Source organism: Neocloeon triangulifer, unplaced genomic scaffold (assembly GCF_031216515.1).
Source record: "Neocloeon triangulifer isolate White Clay Creek 2 clone unplaced genomic scaffold, ASM3121651v1 ptg000002l, whole genome shotgun sequence".
Classification (NCBI taxonomy): domain Eukaryota; kingdom Metazoa; phylum Arthropoda; class Insecta; order Ephemeroptera; family Baetidae; genus Neocloeon; species Neocloeon triangulifer.
In genome coordinates this window covers 4,096,787-4,113,091 of record NW_026775545.1, presented here as the reverse complement: position 1 = coordinate 4,113,091, position 16,305 = coordinate 4,096,787, and the positions used below count along the sequence as shown (strand labels likewise).

Genomic DNA, 16,305 nt, shown 5'->3' with positions numbered 1-16,305 from the left:
GTCGGTAATTTAATAATTATTAATTCACACTGATGAAATTGTAAAAAAGGTAATGAGATATGCGACCGAGTGTGTTTTAATCCTTGAAGTATGTGAGCTAGCTATGTGGGAAAAAATAAGGTGAAAATGAGTTAAAAATTCAATATGTCATTTGAAGAAGTTTATCTCTTCTTTAGGTAAAAGGTTAAATTATGTATCATACTGATATAAATATTGCGGCAGAAGCGGCCATCAGAGAAATAGTAGTGTCGTTGAAATGCAAATAAAATATCAATTTAAATCAGAAATGAAAAAAATCTTATTCAATTAAAAATCATTTTTTAATATGCTGTCGTCATTACAAAAAAATTAACATATACGAGGCAAAATTTAAAAAAAAAACACCTGCAATTTTACAAGCTATGCAACTCCGTAAACAACTCTGCCCAACTGGTTGCATAGCTTGCATCACTGCTACGTAATAGAGGCTATCAAGTTGGTATTGGCAGAAGACAGTTCTGTTGGTTGTTAGGGTAAATCGGTTGTTAGCACTGCTTCTGCTTGTTTTTAAAGTTTACAAGTGGAGTCGGTTGGCGGCCGAAGACATGTGTTTTCGCGAATAACTGCTAAAATTACCAATTTTTCACGATGATTAGTCTCCAAAATTAGGTTTTTAACGATTTAAAGGTATGTGCGCATTTTATAAACACAAATTATTTCTTTAGTTTGCATAAATCTTATCAAAAAAACGTCTCGATCGATCACTGTCGAACATGTTTCATGTTATGTAGTTATTTTTCTTGGCTTGCGTCAAACAAGAAATTCCAGAAATGTTTTGAATTTATTCTGTTGATTTGCAGATGTTCATGACCAACGAGCTTCCTTCTGAAATTGCCTTTGAGGTACCATTGAGAGACACGGACAGCGATGCTCTGGGCAGTTTTAAGGAACATAAGGAGAAAAGGAAGTTTGGCGCATTTGGAAATGGTATGATATGGTTAATGAATGCGTAATAAAAACACATTAGCAACATTAATTATTTTTTACTGGCTTTAAAAACTTGGAAATTTTGTTTATGCATTTTTTTCAGACTTGAAGTTTGCCTACAAATGGCTGCAAGAGGATGGACATTTGATTGGATATGATTCTGCCACAGGCATCACCTTTGGGGAGTACACTTTTGGAGGAAATTTGAAGGAGGATGCATCTGTAATATTAAAAATTTTCTTCGTTTTATGCTTATAAATCTAGATCATTTTAGATTGAGGCTGTTGTTGAATTTCAAAATGACAGCACTCTAGCCTGCTGCGCTGTCACATACAGGAATAGAAGTTTGTTGTGCTGTGTGGACCTAAGCCTTTCGAAGGTGATGCACAGCATCAAAGTCAAGAAACATGTAAGTTTCTATGAGCTTGAATTTTTTTGCATTAATAAGCTTCTTTCTTCAGCCCCTGACAACCCTGAATGTGATCATGCACGGCTCAGCATTTTCCAAGTTTACCCATAAATTGCACCCTCTTCTGAGGGCCACCAGCGGGTTGGTTGCTGCTGGCCAGATTGGAGGAAAAGTCCTACTGATTGACATGCAGGCAAATAATTCCAACTGGTGGAGACATGAGGAATTCAACCCTACAAACTTGAACATGATCCCAGCCAAGAAGTGTGACGATCCCACGATTGTGCAGAATGCCAACAGTCATTCGGCCAAAGGAGAGCATTTGGCTGTTGTACTGGACTCAAATTTTGATTGTAATTTTTATTGCTTTAAATATTTGGACTATTTTTCCATGTATGTAATTTCCAGCTTCCGTTGAGGTGACATGCATGCAGTTCTGCCAGGAGCCGATGATTTTGATCGTTGGATTCAGCACTGGGCATTTTGATATTTGGTCCCTCACCTCCATCAGCAAGCTGTAAGAAATTTGAAAGGTTTTGTAACAAATTCATGTAACCAAAAAAAAACCCTCAAGGTATTCTGGAGAGCCCACTGGCAGCAGAATTTCACACATTATGAGCATGTTACCAGAAGATGATCCTCGCAAATGGATTTACGTGTGGGTTGTCGAGGATGGGACGGCAGGAGACAGTCTTGTTGGAGACCGAAACATAGTAGCTTCGGCATACCTGCATAGTCTTGTGTTCAAATCTAGTGATCAAAGTCCAAGTGATTACGAGGTTGATTTCAAATATTTGCAGCTGCTTTGGAGTTTTATAAATTTTTTCTAATCAGGTATTGGATAAAGTCAACTGCATGTTTCGTGTGCTTTTCGACAAAGTTGGAGATTCTTACGAAGGTGATGAGTACACAACCAACTGTGTTTCTGTGTCTCCGATTAGCATTGATATCAACGACCAATGTGAGACAATGAAATTCATAAAATAAAAATGTTTTTTTAATAATAATTTTTTAGATTTGTCGACTTTGAACTGCACTGGTCTTTGCTCGTTTGTTTGGACTGAGTATGATGTTCGCACAAAATCACATCCAAAATACTTGTCGGCGATTTTCGACCTCGGCAGGTGGTACGCTGAGGAGATGCCCAAGCAAGCATTCATATCAGATTTGGAAACTGCGTCTTCCTCTTACCTTGCTTACTCGCAGCTAGACATAGGCAGGAGCTACCTCCTAGAAGCCAAAGTTTGCTCCAGAGGCACCAAGAAGAACATTTGGCAACTGAATGAAGAAGTAACCAGCTATGCGGCATCCACGTCTTTTTGTGAGCTCCTTGCATTTATTTTGATTCCCTAAACTCATTATTCAATATTAGCTATGCTGATGATGACAAGTGAAAACATAGTCAGGGTAGACTTTCCTGGAATTCAAAGCTACTTGTTCGACAAGGTTGATGAAATGAAACCCTGGGAGTTGATGGAACCTCACAATTTGTTTACAAAGTGCCTGGTTGCTGGCCTAATGCCTGAAGGAATGTACGATGCAAAGAAAATTTATTCAAAGGTAGAAATTTTATAAGAATAGTTTTTTTAAGTACCAACGCAGGTGTTGGTGGTAATTTAATGCATGATTTTTGCTTGAGTAATTTACGTTTTTCGATTGAACAAAGCTGTTGTATAAGGTGAAAATGGTTGAGGCCATATATGAAGTTGCCGTCAACCACAACCTCTTATCATTTCTGCGGCGTTGTGCCACCGAGTTCTTCGATGGAAAGTACGAGAGTGCAGATCTTTCAACTCAGCACCTTATTGAATGGGCATGGAACAAGGCCAAGGACGTCAAAGTGAAATCTGATGATTTGGGTGAGTTTTTGATTGGATTTTACCTCATGGCTACTTTAATTGAAACTTTTGCTATAGTAACTTTGCTCTACTCTGGCCAAGAGTTAACACAGAGTGACAAAAACAGCCACAACCAGTATGTGAATGATCTGCAGACCATCACAAAACTTTTCACTCACGTCAAGAGGGAGAACCTTTTGCATTCACCAGAGGCAATGGAAGGATTATCTCTACGCATCAAAGGACTCAACTTGGTCAACGAATATTTGAATTGCGTCCAATATTTCTGCACCTGTCGCCTATTGCCAGATTCTGCTGAAAGTGGTCTGAGAAGGCTTGATCTTCTTAAGAACGAATACAATTTGAGGTTTGTTAAAAAATTTAAATAATAATGTATTCCTTATTAAAAAATATTTTGCAATAGGCGGCTCAAAGATGGTGAGCATCTGGTTGATCTGTTGGTGGAAAGATTTGGAGATGAACTAAAAGACCTTTGGACCTCCCTTGGTGGAGATGGGAAATACCCCCCACCTTCTATGCACTCCATACTTTCTGTTCTCTTGCTTGATGAGCCTCACATCAGGGACAAGCATTGCCTCATGCTCTATTTCTTATTTGACATCACAAAGGCCTCAAGAATGAATGAGTAAAATTAAGGCGCCGCCTTGATTATTGGAAAGATTTAACGTTGTTTGTTCTCTAGATCACTCGCAGTAGGCTACAAGGAAATGATCTCTTCTTCAGACTGCTCAGAGCAAATAGTGACCTCGCAATTCCTGTGGGCAATTGATCATGGAAATCTCAATGTAAATAAATTATCTCATTTACCTTTAAATTGCTCGTATAATAAATTATAAATTAAATAGGATGCTCTAAAATGTCTTGGATCGGAAAAATTGGATTCGTCGTGGAATGAAACAGTTTTCGCTCACTTGCAATCTAAGTGCAGTGCCAAGGAAATCTATAATGTTTACCGAAGCATTGGCTTCGAAACAGACACCATGGACAAGAAGAAATTTGTCACCTCTCTCTTCCTGGAAAATAACTTGGTGATTCCATGTTTTAAATGGATTCGTGCCACCAATGCGGGCGTATTTGACCCTGAATGCTATGCTTTCTTTTTGAAAAGTGAATATTTAATTATTAAAAGCTTTCTTATTGACATGGATTTATGGTTTAGGGACACATCAAGTTGGAGCTCTTGAGAAACTTGTAGCAAAGGAACTCTTACTGAATCCACAAGAGTTTTCGATGCTCAGATATTACTTGCAAAAACATAAACTTCATAATTTGATGGCCCAACTTGAGGAAAAGATTGGGTATACTTATACATTTAATCGCTCTAAGCAAAGCATAAAATTTTATCTTAATTTTTCTTGTTTCACGCCAATAGAAAAGCAAACTTCGTCCCTTTCCCAGTTGTCAGCAGTAGAATTTACAATGACGAGATAATGGATTACAGACAGCCAGAAATATTTATCAGGGAGAGGTTAGACCCGTTGATATTGAATTTGCAAATTTGATACACGCATAATTTTCAGGTGCCAGCCTATCAAATCTGACGAGGTTCAGGAGTTTCTCAAAAGCAGCTTTAAAATCACAAAATACACCAGCAGTACTCCAACTCATGCTCATGTTCTGCATCATGTTGCAGGACCATCAATATTGAAGGTATAATAATAAATTGATATAAAGAATTAAATTTTTCCTAATTTTGTCCCTCTGAATGCAGAACTCTGATTCTCCTGCTGGAAGCCCTCTGCACTTATCTAGTGGTATTGGACATATTTCCATTTGGAAAAACTAGATTTATAAACCTTTTCTTTCTTTCTAGTTGTTTCACCCTCTCCCAAGAGACTAAGATTCCAACTTCCAAAACCAATTTCAACATCGAATCAAGGCGAGTTATCGGCAAGTAGTACAGAGAGCTCTCCTGTCACTGAGGATGTTGTGCAATTTGAGTTCCAGTCGCCTCGAGCTTCAACTCCGAAGTCAAGTAATTTTTATTCAAATGTGGTCAATTTACTTTTAATTACCATATCTTTTCAGCACATGGAGCTGCATCAGAAGAGCCAGAACAAGAATTTGAACGCAATGAAGTATTTGAGTTTTCGAATCCCAGTCCTGTTATCTACCACCTTTTGGAAAGAACAAACGAGGCAGAGATCCTTGGTTCTCCTATTTCAAAGTCTTCGTCGTCCATATGTGGCAACGTTTCATATAATGTGAATGATTTTGCTGTTGAACTGGATCCTAATGATGCGTCCACTCCAAGGGAAGAAGAGGAGGAAATTCTTACTGTCGAAACAACTGAAAAGCCCACACCAAAGTTTGGTGCTGTTCTGCTCGAAGATTCTGTGGACAGTCTGTTTGAAGAGGCTCATAGTAGTGTCACCAGTGCATATGCAACTGAGACTGAGACTTGCACTCCTTTGATTCAGAGGATTGCACCTTTTGTTGGCACTACCCAGAAAAGGCATAATCTGAACAACATTGCTACAAACATAGTCACCAGTACATATGTAACTGAGACTGAGACTTGCACTCCTTTGATTCAGAGGATTGCACCTTTTGTTGGCACTACCCAGAAAAGGCATAATCTGAACAACATTGCTACAAACATATTAGCTGAACCTATGAATACAATGGAAATTTCTGAAGACGAAGATGACAAGCCGTTAGAATGCCAAATCGATGATGACATAAAGACGTCACCCATTTCTCCATTGAACACATCCAACGACTCTTTTTACTCTGTCAGTGCCGGTCCCCAGTCTCCAAACTCAACCGTTTTGAGTTTCACTTCTTGTCTGGACGAAACAATAACTGTTGACGAGGAAGAAGGAGAATACTGCCCCATCACCAAAAGGAGGCAATCAACAATTGGTGAGCGATCTCTAGTTATGCCCAGGGAAGTAGATGATCTCAACGAGGAAGACCTTTCTCCGAGCAAGTTCTGGCAACCACCTCCTTTGCCACCAATACCCAAGGCTGAACCGTCCACTAGCAGCTGCGTTGACTTAAGGTATCATCATTTACAATCCTCTTCCAACACATTGATATTCTAATGCAAATTTAAAAATCTTAGTTCCTTGCCAAAACCCCCACAACGACCGAGCCCTCGCAGACCTTTAAGAAGTTATTTGAAGCTGGCCGACGAAGGGTCCAATATTTCTGGCATTGAAACTCTCTTGCCTACAACTCCTGAAAAGTCAATTGATGCTGGAGCTGCTAAAGTTAGGTAATTTCTTTGTTATTAAAAAAATTGATGTGAATTTCCACAAACAAACTTTTTTAGCTTGTCAGCCATGGAAGTGAAAGAAAGCCCTGATCAAATTACTCCAGAGCAAGAAAAAGAGGATGATAAGTCAGTTATGAAGGACGAAATTGAGGATCCTGGACCAGGAGAAACTTCAGAACTCACAGATTTTACTGAAAGTATGGAATTTTAAATTTATTTATGTACTGGATAATTGTTATAAAAAATTTTAGTTTCGGCACCAGCTGATAAGCTTGTTGATTCTGTATTTTTCCGCACCATTGATACTACATTTGAGAGTGAAATGAGGGAATGGGAATCTGAGCACGAGGCAAAGACAACTGCAAGAAAAATATCAACTGTTGAGTTTGACGAGGACGATTCAGAGGATGATGTTACTCTAGACAAGACTGTGATTTTATCTTCTGGCGGTAGTGGTGATTCACCCTTGAAGAGAGGCAGAATGAGTGTTTCTCCTAAAAAGGTATGTATAGTTTCTATCAAATAAAATTTTATAATCTAATGTGAAATTTCAACAGAGAATAAGGGAAGATACATCTGTCAAAATTAAGTGTGAAGAAACCACTACTATATCTGTGATAGAGAGTGCCTATTCTACTACCACTACTACTGAAGTGGTCTCAAAAAGTGATATAAACATAGAGATTGCAGTAAAAGAACATCAAGTTTTACCCACTAAAAGTGACGAATCTTTGCCTTCAAATGATGTCAATATTGAAAATCAGTCTCCACTTGTACCAAAAGTAGAAGAATTTAGTAATCCAGAGCTAGAAGAAGTAAATTACAATTCCGAGCCAATAGAGGTTGCTGAGGTAAAGTCAGATTTTAATGTTAGTCTCCATAATGAGGATTGTGGTTATGTTAAGGAGGGAGTTATTGAGATGAACATACTAGAGACTGAAACTTCAGAAGCAGTCCAAGAAAATCAAGAAGAAGACATAATACCCCATGATAAAGAAAGTGAGCCTATTATTACTGAGCCAGATGAAGCTATTGACGAACCACTTCAAGAAGGTCAAGTGGAGGAAGTGCATGAACCTGAAAAAGAGTCTCCTTCCACGCCTAGCCCTGAGATAGTTGAGGCTGAGACACTGGCTGTTCCCATGGTAGTCCAGGAAGAGCCACCTGCTGTCCATGAAGAAATTCAAGGAGAACCACCTGTCGTTCATGAAGAAATTCAGGAAGAACCACCTGCCGTTCTTGAAATAACCCAGGAAGAGCCAGTTGCTGTTCTTGAAGTAACTCCGGCAGAACCACCTGCCATTCAAGGAGAACCACCTGTCATTAATGAAGAAATTCGGGAAGAACCGCCTGTCATTCAGGAAGAACCACCTGATGTTTTTGAAGTAATTCAGGAAGAACTAACAACCACAATCGAAGAAGTTCAGAAAGAGCCACCTGCTGCTCCAGAAGTCTCAGAACCTCCTAAGAGAGAATTGCGTCGTCGTCATAACAACCCTTCATATTTGGAAGTTCCTGAAGCTCCGAAGAGGAAGAGAACTCCGTCTCCTATGACTTCCTCAATAGAAGAGGCAAAGACTCCTGAAAAACCTGAGCCAGCAAAGAAGGCTAAGACCAAACCAACTCCGCGAAGTAAACTTTTGGGTGAAAAGATTGAAGAGCAGCTAAACAAGTTTGTTGCCACTTCAGAGCAGTCAAAGTCCAAAGTTGTCAGAAAAGCTCAACCAATTGAAGAAAAACCGGAGAAGCCCCAAAAGGCTGCAACAACTAATAAAGGAGTGCATGACAAGCCTCCAGCAGGTAATATTAGTCCAACTATAAACATCACTTTATTTTTACTCATATTTTCTTTCTAAATTTTTAGAAGCAAAGCCACCAGTTCATAGGAAGCAAAAAACAGCCGTGGCTAAAGCTGCTGAAAAACCAGGTCCTAAATCTGAAAAACTGAGGCGCATAGCTGTTGCTGGAAGTAAACAGTCTGAAACAGAAGTGAGAAAGGTTGATTCAAAATCAATAAAGGTAGAACCGAGAGAAGTTATAACAAAGCATCAGAAAACTGCTAAAGAAGTCGAGGAAACACCTCTCTCCGTGCTTGCTGCAAAGCCAAAAGCTGCCACCAAGAAGACTCAGCCTTCACCATCTAAAGAGTCAAAAACCAAAGCTGCTAAGGCAAAACTGAAGCAGCCATCACAAGAAAGTGAGCTGCAATCTTCTCAAGAATCTACCAGTTCAAGAAGACCAGTCAGACTCCGCAAGATTGAATCTTCAGAGACCTCCTCTCAGGAATCGCAGAGTCCTACCCGTCATGGTCGAGGAAGACCTCGCAAGCTAGCCACTGTCACACCTGGACCCAGTGGAGACATGCCTGCGATCGAAGAAACGCCATTGGCTGCAAGGAACCTTCGCCATCGCTCAAAGTCTGCTGTGATTGACACGGTACCTGCTACTACCAGACAATTGCGCACCAGAAGTAGCTCAGTTGTGTCTGACAAGTCAACTTCCAGTCAGGCGTCTACTCAAAGTCGAAAGAGGAAGGTTGATTCTGATTCGGACGGAGAGTCTACTACCTCTGGTAAATCAATAAAAAATGCTAAATTTTGCAAAATGTTATATTTATATTTTTACTTTTATTGCAGAAGCAAGCTTGAGGAGGAGTGGACGAAATAGGAAGGCTGCTGAGAAGAAACGGTATTAAATTTAGGATGTTTTTTTTTTAGAAATATTGCTTATATAATGTATTTTTCAGTGGAAGAAAAGTCTCTATGATACCAGAATAGAATTTTTTAAAGTATAGATCAGTATGGATGAAGATATTGTTTCCTTGGATTTTCTAAAATGTGGATTTCATATTTTCAAGTTATGATGCGTACAATGAGTAATAAATTTGTTTTAAAAGACGAGAATTGTGGAGGATGAGTAAATATTGTCATAATATATGTAATTTTAATTTCCTATTGAAGAAAAGAAAGGTTGCTTTAATTTATAAGAATTCAAAATAAATTTATAAATTGTAATTGAATAATCTCCCATAATAAAAAGGTTTTAAATTTAGAAAAATAAATATTTCCTAGTTAATTTTTTTTTTCTTTTTAATTAAATTCTTTTGATGTACCCTGCAAAAATTATTAAATAAGCATGGTTTTTTTTGCAATCGCGCCTTCAAGCGTTCAAACTAACGATCGCATGACGTGCGCAAGCCGCCATGTTTGTTTATAGTTTTATAGTCTCAAAGCGAGGCCCGACGAGAAAAAGCAAACGTCGGTTGCTCTTGGAGAGAGAAATCCATTTTTAACTTACAATATTCACTTAAAACCTATTCCAACCTTGAGGATCTCAGCCAAAATTTAAGGAGTGAATGGTAATTGATCAAAATTGGCCAAAGTGCCGTTCGTTAGAGTTCTTGGCAACAATTCAATTGCAATTTAGTAGCCACATAATTCTTTTTAAGATTTATTATTCATAGAAGCAATAATGAAATGGGGTTTTGAAAATAAAAATATACAATTATGTTGCCTGCAAAAAGGACGATCAATGTGTATTTTGTACAATTTTTTACAGGGGATGCACAATTTCTTAAAATGTTGATGCTGGAAGAAAACGCTCTTTGAGTTTATTGATGCTTCTAGACTACGTAGCCAGGTACGTTGCCTTCTATAATATTATTATTCATAATAATTAAAATTCAAAACATAAACAATAATTTGACAAATTCTTCTACATCAAATTATTTATTGATTATTGCATTAATTTCAGATACAGAATTGCCTGCTAGAAATCCACTGCAAATTAGAACAACAACTATTATCTCATCTCAACTTGAATTTCTCGTAGGTAATTTTCAATCTAAAGTCTCCTTTCCTGGGAAGCAAAGTTGTCCTTCCTTTTCATTGTAACCTAAACAAAAACAATTACACGCTTGTCAGGGTAAATTAAAATTTGATGTCGCAATCTTCTTATAAAAATATTTTCACTCTCATCTATGCTCCTGCTGAAGACACATAATTTTTTTTAAACAATACAGTGTAGTAAATCCCCATAGGAAATATTCGATTTAATTAAATCAGGAGAAAAGAAAGTGCAATGTTGCTTGCAAGGACGGGAGAAGACCAATAAAACCAAACTGGAGCATGCATTTCACGTTGCAGAAAGAAATGGACTCGGAATATTGCCAGTGTCGCACATGCGGCACCAGAGTGTTCAAAGACAACATGGAGTCGATCTACACCTCGCACGAAGTGGCCAAGAAGTTCCGTATGCTGTTGTCTCTCAACCTGGTGCTTGACCGACGACTGCCCGAGTTCATTTGCAAACCGTGCGTGATGGAACTTAACTTGACGCACGAGTTTGTCCAGAAGGCGCTCAAAATGCAGAATGAGATGCTGGACAAATTTTTCATTGAGCCGAAGCAAAATCCTGACCCTCCGACTAAAGGCCAAGCAACTCAGCCTGGTGAAAGTGTGGAGGAAGTTAACAAGTCTGAAGAAGCTTCGTCCTCCAGGAGGCCGTCAGTCATTCAAAATATGCCAAAGGAATCTCTTGAAAAAACTGAGCCAAAGGAAAATCTGACTGAAGGGAAGCCACAAAGTCAAGCGCAAGTGGATTCGATAATTTCAACACCAGACCCTGAACCAGAGGTTATTAACCTAGACGAAAATTCCTCCAAGTTGCCTCCTCAGATTGAAGCGCCACCGCCTCCGAAGCCACAATTAAAACTGAAACCTATCTCATCCCTGATGAAGCCCAACATACCGACCCAACCTGTACAGCCAACTGTGCAAAATGAACTGGGAGCTCCTGTTAAAATGTGTGGCAGATGCAAGAAAATGATTCGCCTCACTGATGAAGGCTTGATGCAACATATGCACGAGTGCCCGAGTAAAGTTGCTAACACGCAAGTTGTGGTTCCACAACCTCGGTCGAAGAATAAAGTCCCACACGTAATCAAAACACCACGTCCGAATGGGAAAATTGTACTTCTCAACAATCAACCATTTGCGTCTAAATTCATCATTAACTCTGTTAATCTAAACAACACCACACAAACTCCCCCCATGACCTCAACAGCATCGATGCAACCTGTTTCCTCAGCCAACCAGCAGCCGACTCGTTTCATCCTCCGACCAGGGCTTGGCCCTCAAGTGCTGCAATTTTACAGACCTACTGTGTCATCTCCTGTTAGTTCTGTTGTTTCGTCAACTCCAATCTCCTCGCCCGTCCAAGGTGTCTATTTACCTAGTACCCTGAGTGCCCAACCACCGTCAATTCAAAATGTACAGCCTCCACCGATTCCACCACCTGCGCAAATTGCCCCGACCCCACCGGTCTTGAGCGGGAACCTTGCAAAAAATTCATCTCGATTCATCCTACCCAAAGACAGTGCCCAGGCTCCGCCACCCTCGTTACCACAAAACGAGAAGTCAAAATTGCCCTCCAAAGATCTTGAAGGCCTTGCTGTCATCCGACTGGCCGAAGAAGCATCACCCAAAAACCCAAATCGGCAAGACCTTGGCACCAACAATCCTTCACAGATTATAAACCTCTTCCAAGCCAACATTGAAGTGGACAAGACGCCAAACGTAAAGGCGTTGATGTCCCTGTGGAATAATCCTGATCTGAGCCACTGCAGTTTATTTGACGACGAGAAGCGATCGACTGAGCTGATGGCGGACTGTGCTGACAAAGTGCGGCAGTGCAGCGAGTGCCGGATTTTCTTCCTCAGCTCCATTGAGTACAAAGGGCACGTTGTCAAGGGCGTTGGGCACCAGTTTTGGCAGTGCTCGGCGTGCAAGGTCAACTTCGCTTCCGAGCAGCTGCTGAAAGAGCACTTCCAAATCGGTTTGCACGGCAACATGCGCGAACAGTTCACTTGCAGCATTTGTCCGTTGTTCAGCAGCCGAGAGGAGAACGTCTTCAAACACATGCTGAAAATGCACAGCTTCTGTCCACACTGCTACGCGAATTTGCAAGACGTGCGGATAGGATTATTGAAGAGACGCAGGAGAATCAAGTTGCGGAAGTGTCCGTCCTGCAAACTTCTCATCAATCAGCAGTCGGAAGCAATGTTGCAGATGTGCTACAATATTGACAAAAATCACAAGGTGTACATCTGCAACATTTGCAGTGTGGCCTTCAAGACGACGGCTAGTCTGACCGTGCACTTTCGCCAAAACCACTACCCTTTGATGCAGAGCAGCTCATTTTCCAGTCCCAATTATGATGTGCAGATCAAGGCTCACAAAAATTCCTGCAAGAATCAAAGAAATGAGGAAGAAATTCGCAAAGTGTCCTTTGAGCAAGAAAAGGTTGCCAGTGAACCGTCTGATGAAGACATGGAAGTGGACATGGAAGATCCAGTGGAGGAATCTGTTCCGCTGATTCCTCAATCGGAAGACAAAATCTCGCGCTTCTGCTGCGTTCGGTGCTCCAACTCGTACGCAAATTTCCAAGATCTGATGCTGCACACTAGGGTGTCCCACAGTATGCCCTTCTACCGCTGCGAAAAGTGCTCTAGAAATTTCAAAAACATGCTGGACTCGCTTGAACACGATTGCTCCAAACACGATAATGTCAGACTTCAGCTTGTGCGCCTCGAACAACTGATGGAATGAATAATACTAGAATAATTAAATTTTACACCAAAGTTTCCTTATTGTCAAAGCGCACGGCACGCTAGATGAATTGTGATTGCGATTTTTACACTCAGTCTGTTAGAGTAAGCTAAGGAAACTTAATGAAAAAATCGCCATTCCTTTTTCAATTATTTTTATGAACTATGACTGATTGAAATTAATTTGCAAATTTGCCATATTTATTGATTTTGAAAAGTTGGACATAAGATTAAAAAGCTTGAACTCTAGTGAAGTAGTTTTTCTCTCGGTTAAAAAATTCAGTTCAGACCACCTAATTTTGGTGCATATTGATTGTAATTGAAAATCAAACAAGGTTGTCATTCAAAAACAAGATTTGTTAATAATAAAAAGATGAGTCATTAAGTGAGAACTTCGTAATTTTTATTTAAAAACTTATATAATCGTTTTTATTTTGAAATAATTTTTACCAGAGGACAAGGTTAAGAAAATATAATCATAATGAAGGAACAATGAAATAAATAAAATTTCTAAAGAAGAACCGCCACTTGTGTCCGACGATTCACGATAACGAATGCAGTTTCAGGAGCAATGGAAGCGTCGTCCTGTTTGATTGGCCTCTGTCGGATCTGCGGCACGGCGAGCGAAGAGCTGAAGGACATTTGCTCCGGCGAGATCGACACGCACCTGCAAGTGCTGCGCTTCCAACTGTCCGTTGACGACGGCCTGCCAACGGGCGCTTGTCCCTCGTGCGTGCGCAAACTGGCCTCAATCCACGAGTTTGTCACGTTGATGCAGCGGACCGACGAGTGCCTGCGAGTCATGCTGTCCAACTCCCTGGACAAAGCAATGAAGGAAGCGGAAGAGGCCATCGAGGAGAACGAATTTTCCTTTCTGGACGCAGCAGGCGACGCACTCAGTATAAACAACCAGGAAGAAGAAGCAGAGGCTACCGCAGAACCTGAGACGAAAAAGAGGAAAATGCAAAACATGGAAAATATAAAAAAGCAGAAGTCGCTGTGCGAGAAATTAGCCGAGATGAATTCGAAAATGAAAGAGACCGAACAACTGAACGCCACTTTAAATTTGCAGGCGTCCACCTCCGGACCGTCGTCGGTGCTCGAGCTCATCACGAAAAACCAGCCCAAATCTCGGACGCGGATTCGACTGGATAACTCGGAGACGAGCATCCGCACGTGCGACGAGTGCAACATCATGTTCTCGAGCGGCGACCTACTCGAGCAGCACCGGGCCGAGCACGTCGTTTTTCGGTGTCACGTGTGCGGCGCCAACTTCAACACGGCCCTCATCCTGGCGAGCCACCTGAAGCGAAACCTGCACCGAGTGGCGCTCAAGGACACCAAGTGGACGTGCAGCGAGTGCTTCATGGTGAGCAAGGACAAGGGCTCGATGCTCGAGCACGTTCGCTCGGTGCACACCAAGGAACGGCCGTACGCGTGCGACTCGTGCGACCGAAGGTTCGCAGTCAAGCGGGCCCTGACGATGCACGTCAGGGAGCACAAGCAGGACTGGTCGCACGTTTGCAGCTACTGCGGCAAAGGCTTCTTGGTCAAGGAGTACTATCGGATCCACGTGCGCCGGTACCACACCCTGGAGAAGCCGTTCGAGTGCGACCGGTGCGACGCAAAGTACCCTTCCAGGTTGCAGCTGAGCGAGCACGTCCTGGCCAAGCACGAAGGTGGCCGACCCGAGCAGATCTACGAGTGCGGGATCTGCGGAAAGAAGTTCAAAGGCTCGACCGGTTTCAGGTACCACGTGCAGACGCACGAGGTGCCCATCGAGCAGCGGCGCAAGTTCAAGTGCGACTTCTGCGACGCGTCGTTCATCCGCAAGCCGACGCTGATCAAGCACGTGAAGCGACACTGCGGCGAGCAGGAGCAGTACGAGTGCCATTTGTGCGGCAAGAAGTTGGCCACGTCGCACGGCCTCGACCTGCACCTGGTGGTGCACTCGGGCGAGAAGAACCACGTGTGCGAGTTCTGCGGCAAGGCGTTCGCGGCCGCCGGCACCCTCAAGGTGCACATCCGCTCGCACACCGGCGAGAAACCCTATCAGTGCAAGTTTTGCCCCAAACGCTTCACGCAGAGGTCGTCCATCAAGGTGCACATGCGGAATGTGCACCAGTACGAAGACACGGTTGAAAAACTCAATTTGTTTATTGTGTCGTGATGAATAAACTTAATTAAAAAAGACTGGAAATTAACCCAAAGTTATTACTATGACTAGATTTGAAATTCAGCCAAATATTTGCGGCCTTTTTGCAATAATTTTGTTTTCATTATTTGATACGCATATATAAAAAATTAAAACTGTGAAATTAGCGAGGAGAAATAAAATGTAATACACATTTAAATAGAAATCATCATTTTCAAAGAAAAAAATCCTATTTATTAAAATGAAAGAAATTCATTAGAAAGAAATCACAGCACTTTCCACAGAAATTAAATAAAAACTCCGCTTACACTTGATGTCCATTTAAGAATATTCTATGGTATTTAATATCCAGAAAATAACAATTTTCAGGCTCTCCATTTCTCGTGAAGAGATGTCAGACTTGGATTCAGCAAGTGGAGATGACGAATGGCTTGACGTTTCAGACGCGGAACGTTCAGACTACCCTGAGCCGCCTGAGGAAGAAATCTTTGACCCAGAAAACTACGCTTTTCGCGACCATGATTACACCGAGCCAAGACCCACAGACGCCTCTCCGGAGGAAGATTTCCTGTGGGCAGCGCAGGCCGGCGAGATGCAGATCGCCGAAGAACTTCTGCAGAAAAACCCCGAACTGATCCGGACGCAAGACAGCGATGGCTACACGCCACTGCATCGCGCCTGTTACAGCAACAAGGTGGAGATGGTCGACTTTTTGCTTTCTAAGGGGGCGCCCATCGATTTGCCCACCACCGACGGATGGCTGCCTCTGCACTCGGCCTGCAAGTGGGGCAACCACCGGTGCGCCATCAAGCTGCTCATGCACGGCGCGCCGATTAACGCGGCCAGTGGGTCCGGCCAGACGGCCCTGCACATCGCCGCGTCCTGCCGATCAGACAAAAAGTGTCTCAAGCTGCTGCTCTCGTGGCCCGGCTTGGACCCTGATTTGAAAAACGCCGAAGGAGAAACTGCTTATGACAAAGCCTTGATCAATACTAAGCAACATTATCTCTTCAATGCAGTTAAAAAATGCACTAAAGAAATTTAATGATGTAAAATGAGGTTGTTTTTATTTCAAGGAGAAACTAAGGA

At 41.7% G+C, this 16,305-nt stretch overlaps 3 protein-coding genes across 4 annotated transcripts; all 3 read left to right on the top strand.

The window, feature by feature from the left end:
• Positions 1-520: 520 nt before the first annotated feature.
• LOC132205005 (protein ELYS-like) lies at positions 521-9,519 on the top strand. Of its 2 annotated transcripts, none has more exons than XM_059633812.1 (29): positions 521-666; positions 840-966; positions 1,070-1,188; positions 1,241-1,375; positions 1,428-1,728; positions 1,784-1,892; positions 1,950-2,154; positions 2,210-2,336; positions 2,391-2,696; positions 2,748-2,935; positions 3,054-3,234; positions 3,292-3,580; positions 3,638-3,859; positions 3,917-4,019; positions 4,080-4,341; positions 4,394-4,532; positions 4,607-4,702; positions 4,755-4,884; positions 4,946-4,988; positions 5,048-5,209; positions 5,263-6,238; positions 6,302-6,454; positions 6,512-6,651; positions 6,706-6,956; positions 7,012-7,305; positions 7,360-8,254; positions 8,319-9,026; positions 9,091-9,142; positions 9,201-9,519. In XM_059633812.1, exons 2-29 carry the CDS (start codon positions 840-842, stop codon positions 9,229-9,231), a joined length of 6,744 nt encoding a protein of 2,247 aa, XP_059489795.1. In that variant the 5' UTR covers positions 521-666; the 3' UTR covers positions 9,232-9,519. The 2 variants fall into 2 exon arrangements, with proteins under 2 accessions (XP_059489795.1, XP_059489794.1); XM_059633811.1 differs by having other exon boundaries at positions 3,042-3,234.
• Positions 9,520-9,675: 156 nt separating this feature from the next.
• LOC132205235 (zinc finger protein 91-like) lies at positions 9,676-15,408 on the top strand. Its single transcript, XM_059634184.1, has 5 exons — positions 9,676-9,812; positions 10,013-10,093; positions 10,208-10,281; positions 10,600-13,060; positions 13,622-15,408. Exons 4-5 carry the CDS (start codon positions 10,606-10,608, stop codon positions 15,229-15,231), a joined length of 4,065 nt encoding a protein of 1,354 aa, XP_059490167.1. The 5' UTR covers positions 9,676-9,812; positions 10,013-10,093; positions 10,208-10,281; positions 10,600-10,605; the 3' UTR covers positions 15,232-15,408.
• Positions 15,409-15,607: 199 nt separating this feature from the next.
• LOC132205234 (ankyrin repeat domain-containing protein 49-like) lies at positions 15,608-16,261 on the top strand. The gene has a single exon (XM_059634183.1). It carries the CDS (start codon positions 15,608-15,610, stop codon positions 16,259-16,261), a length of 654 nt encoding a protein of 217 aa, XP_059490166.1.
• The last annotated feature ends 44 nt before the right edge of the window (positions 16,262-16,305 follow it).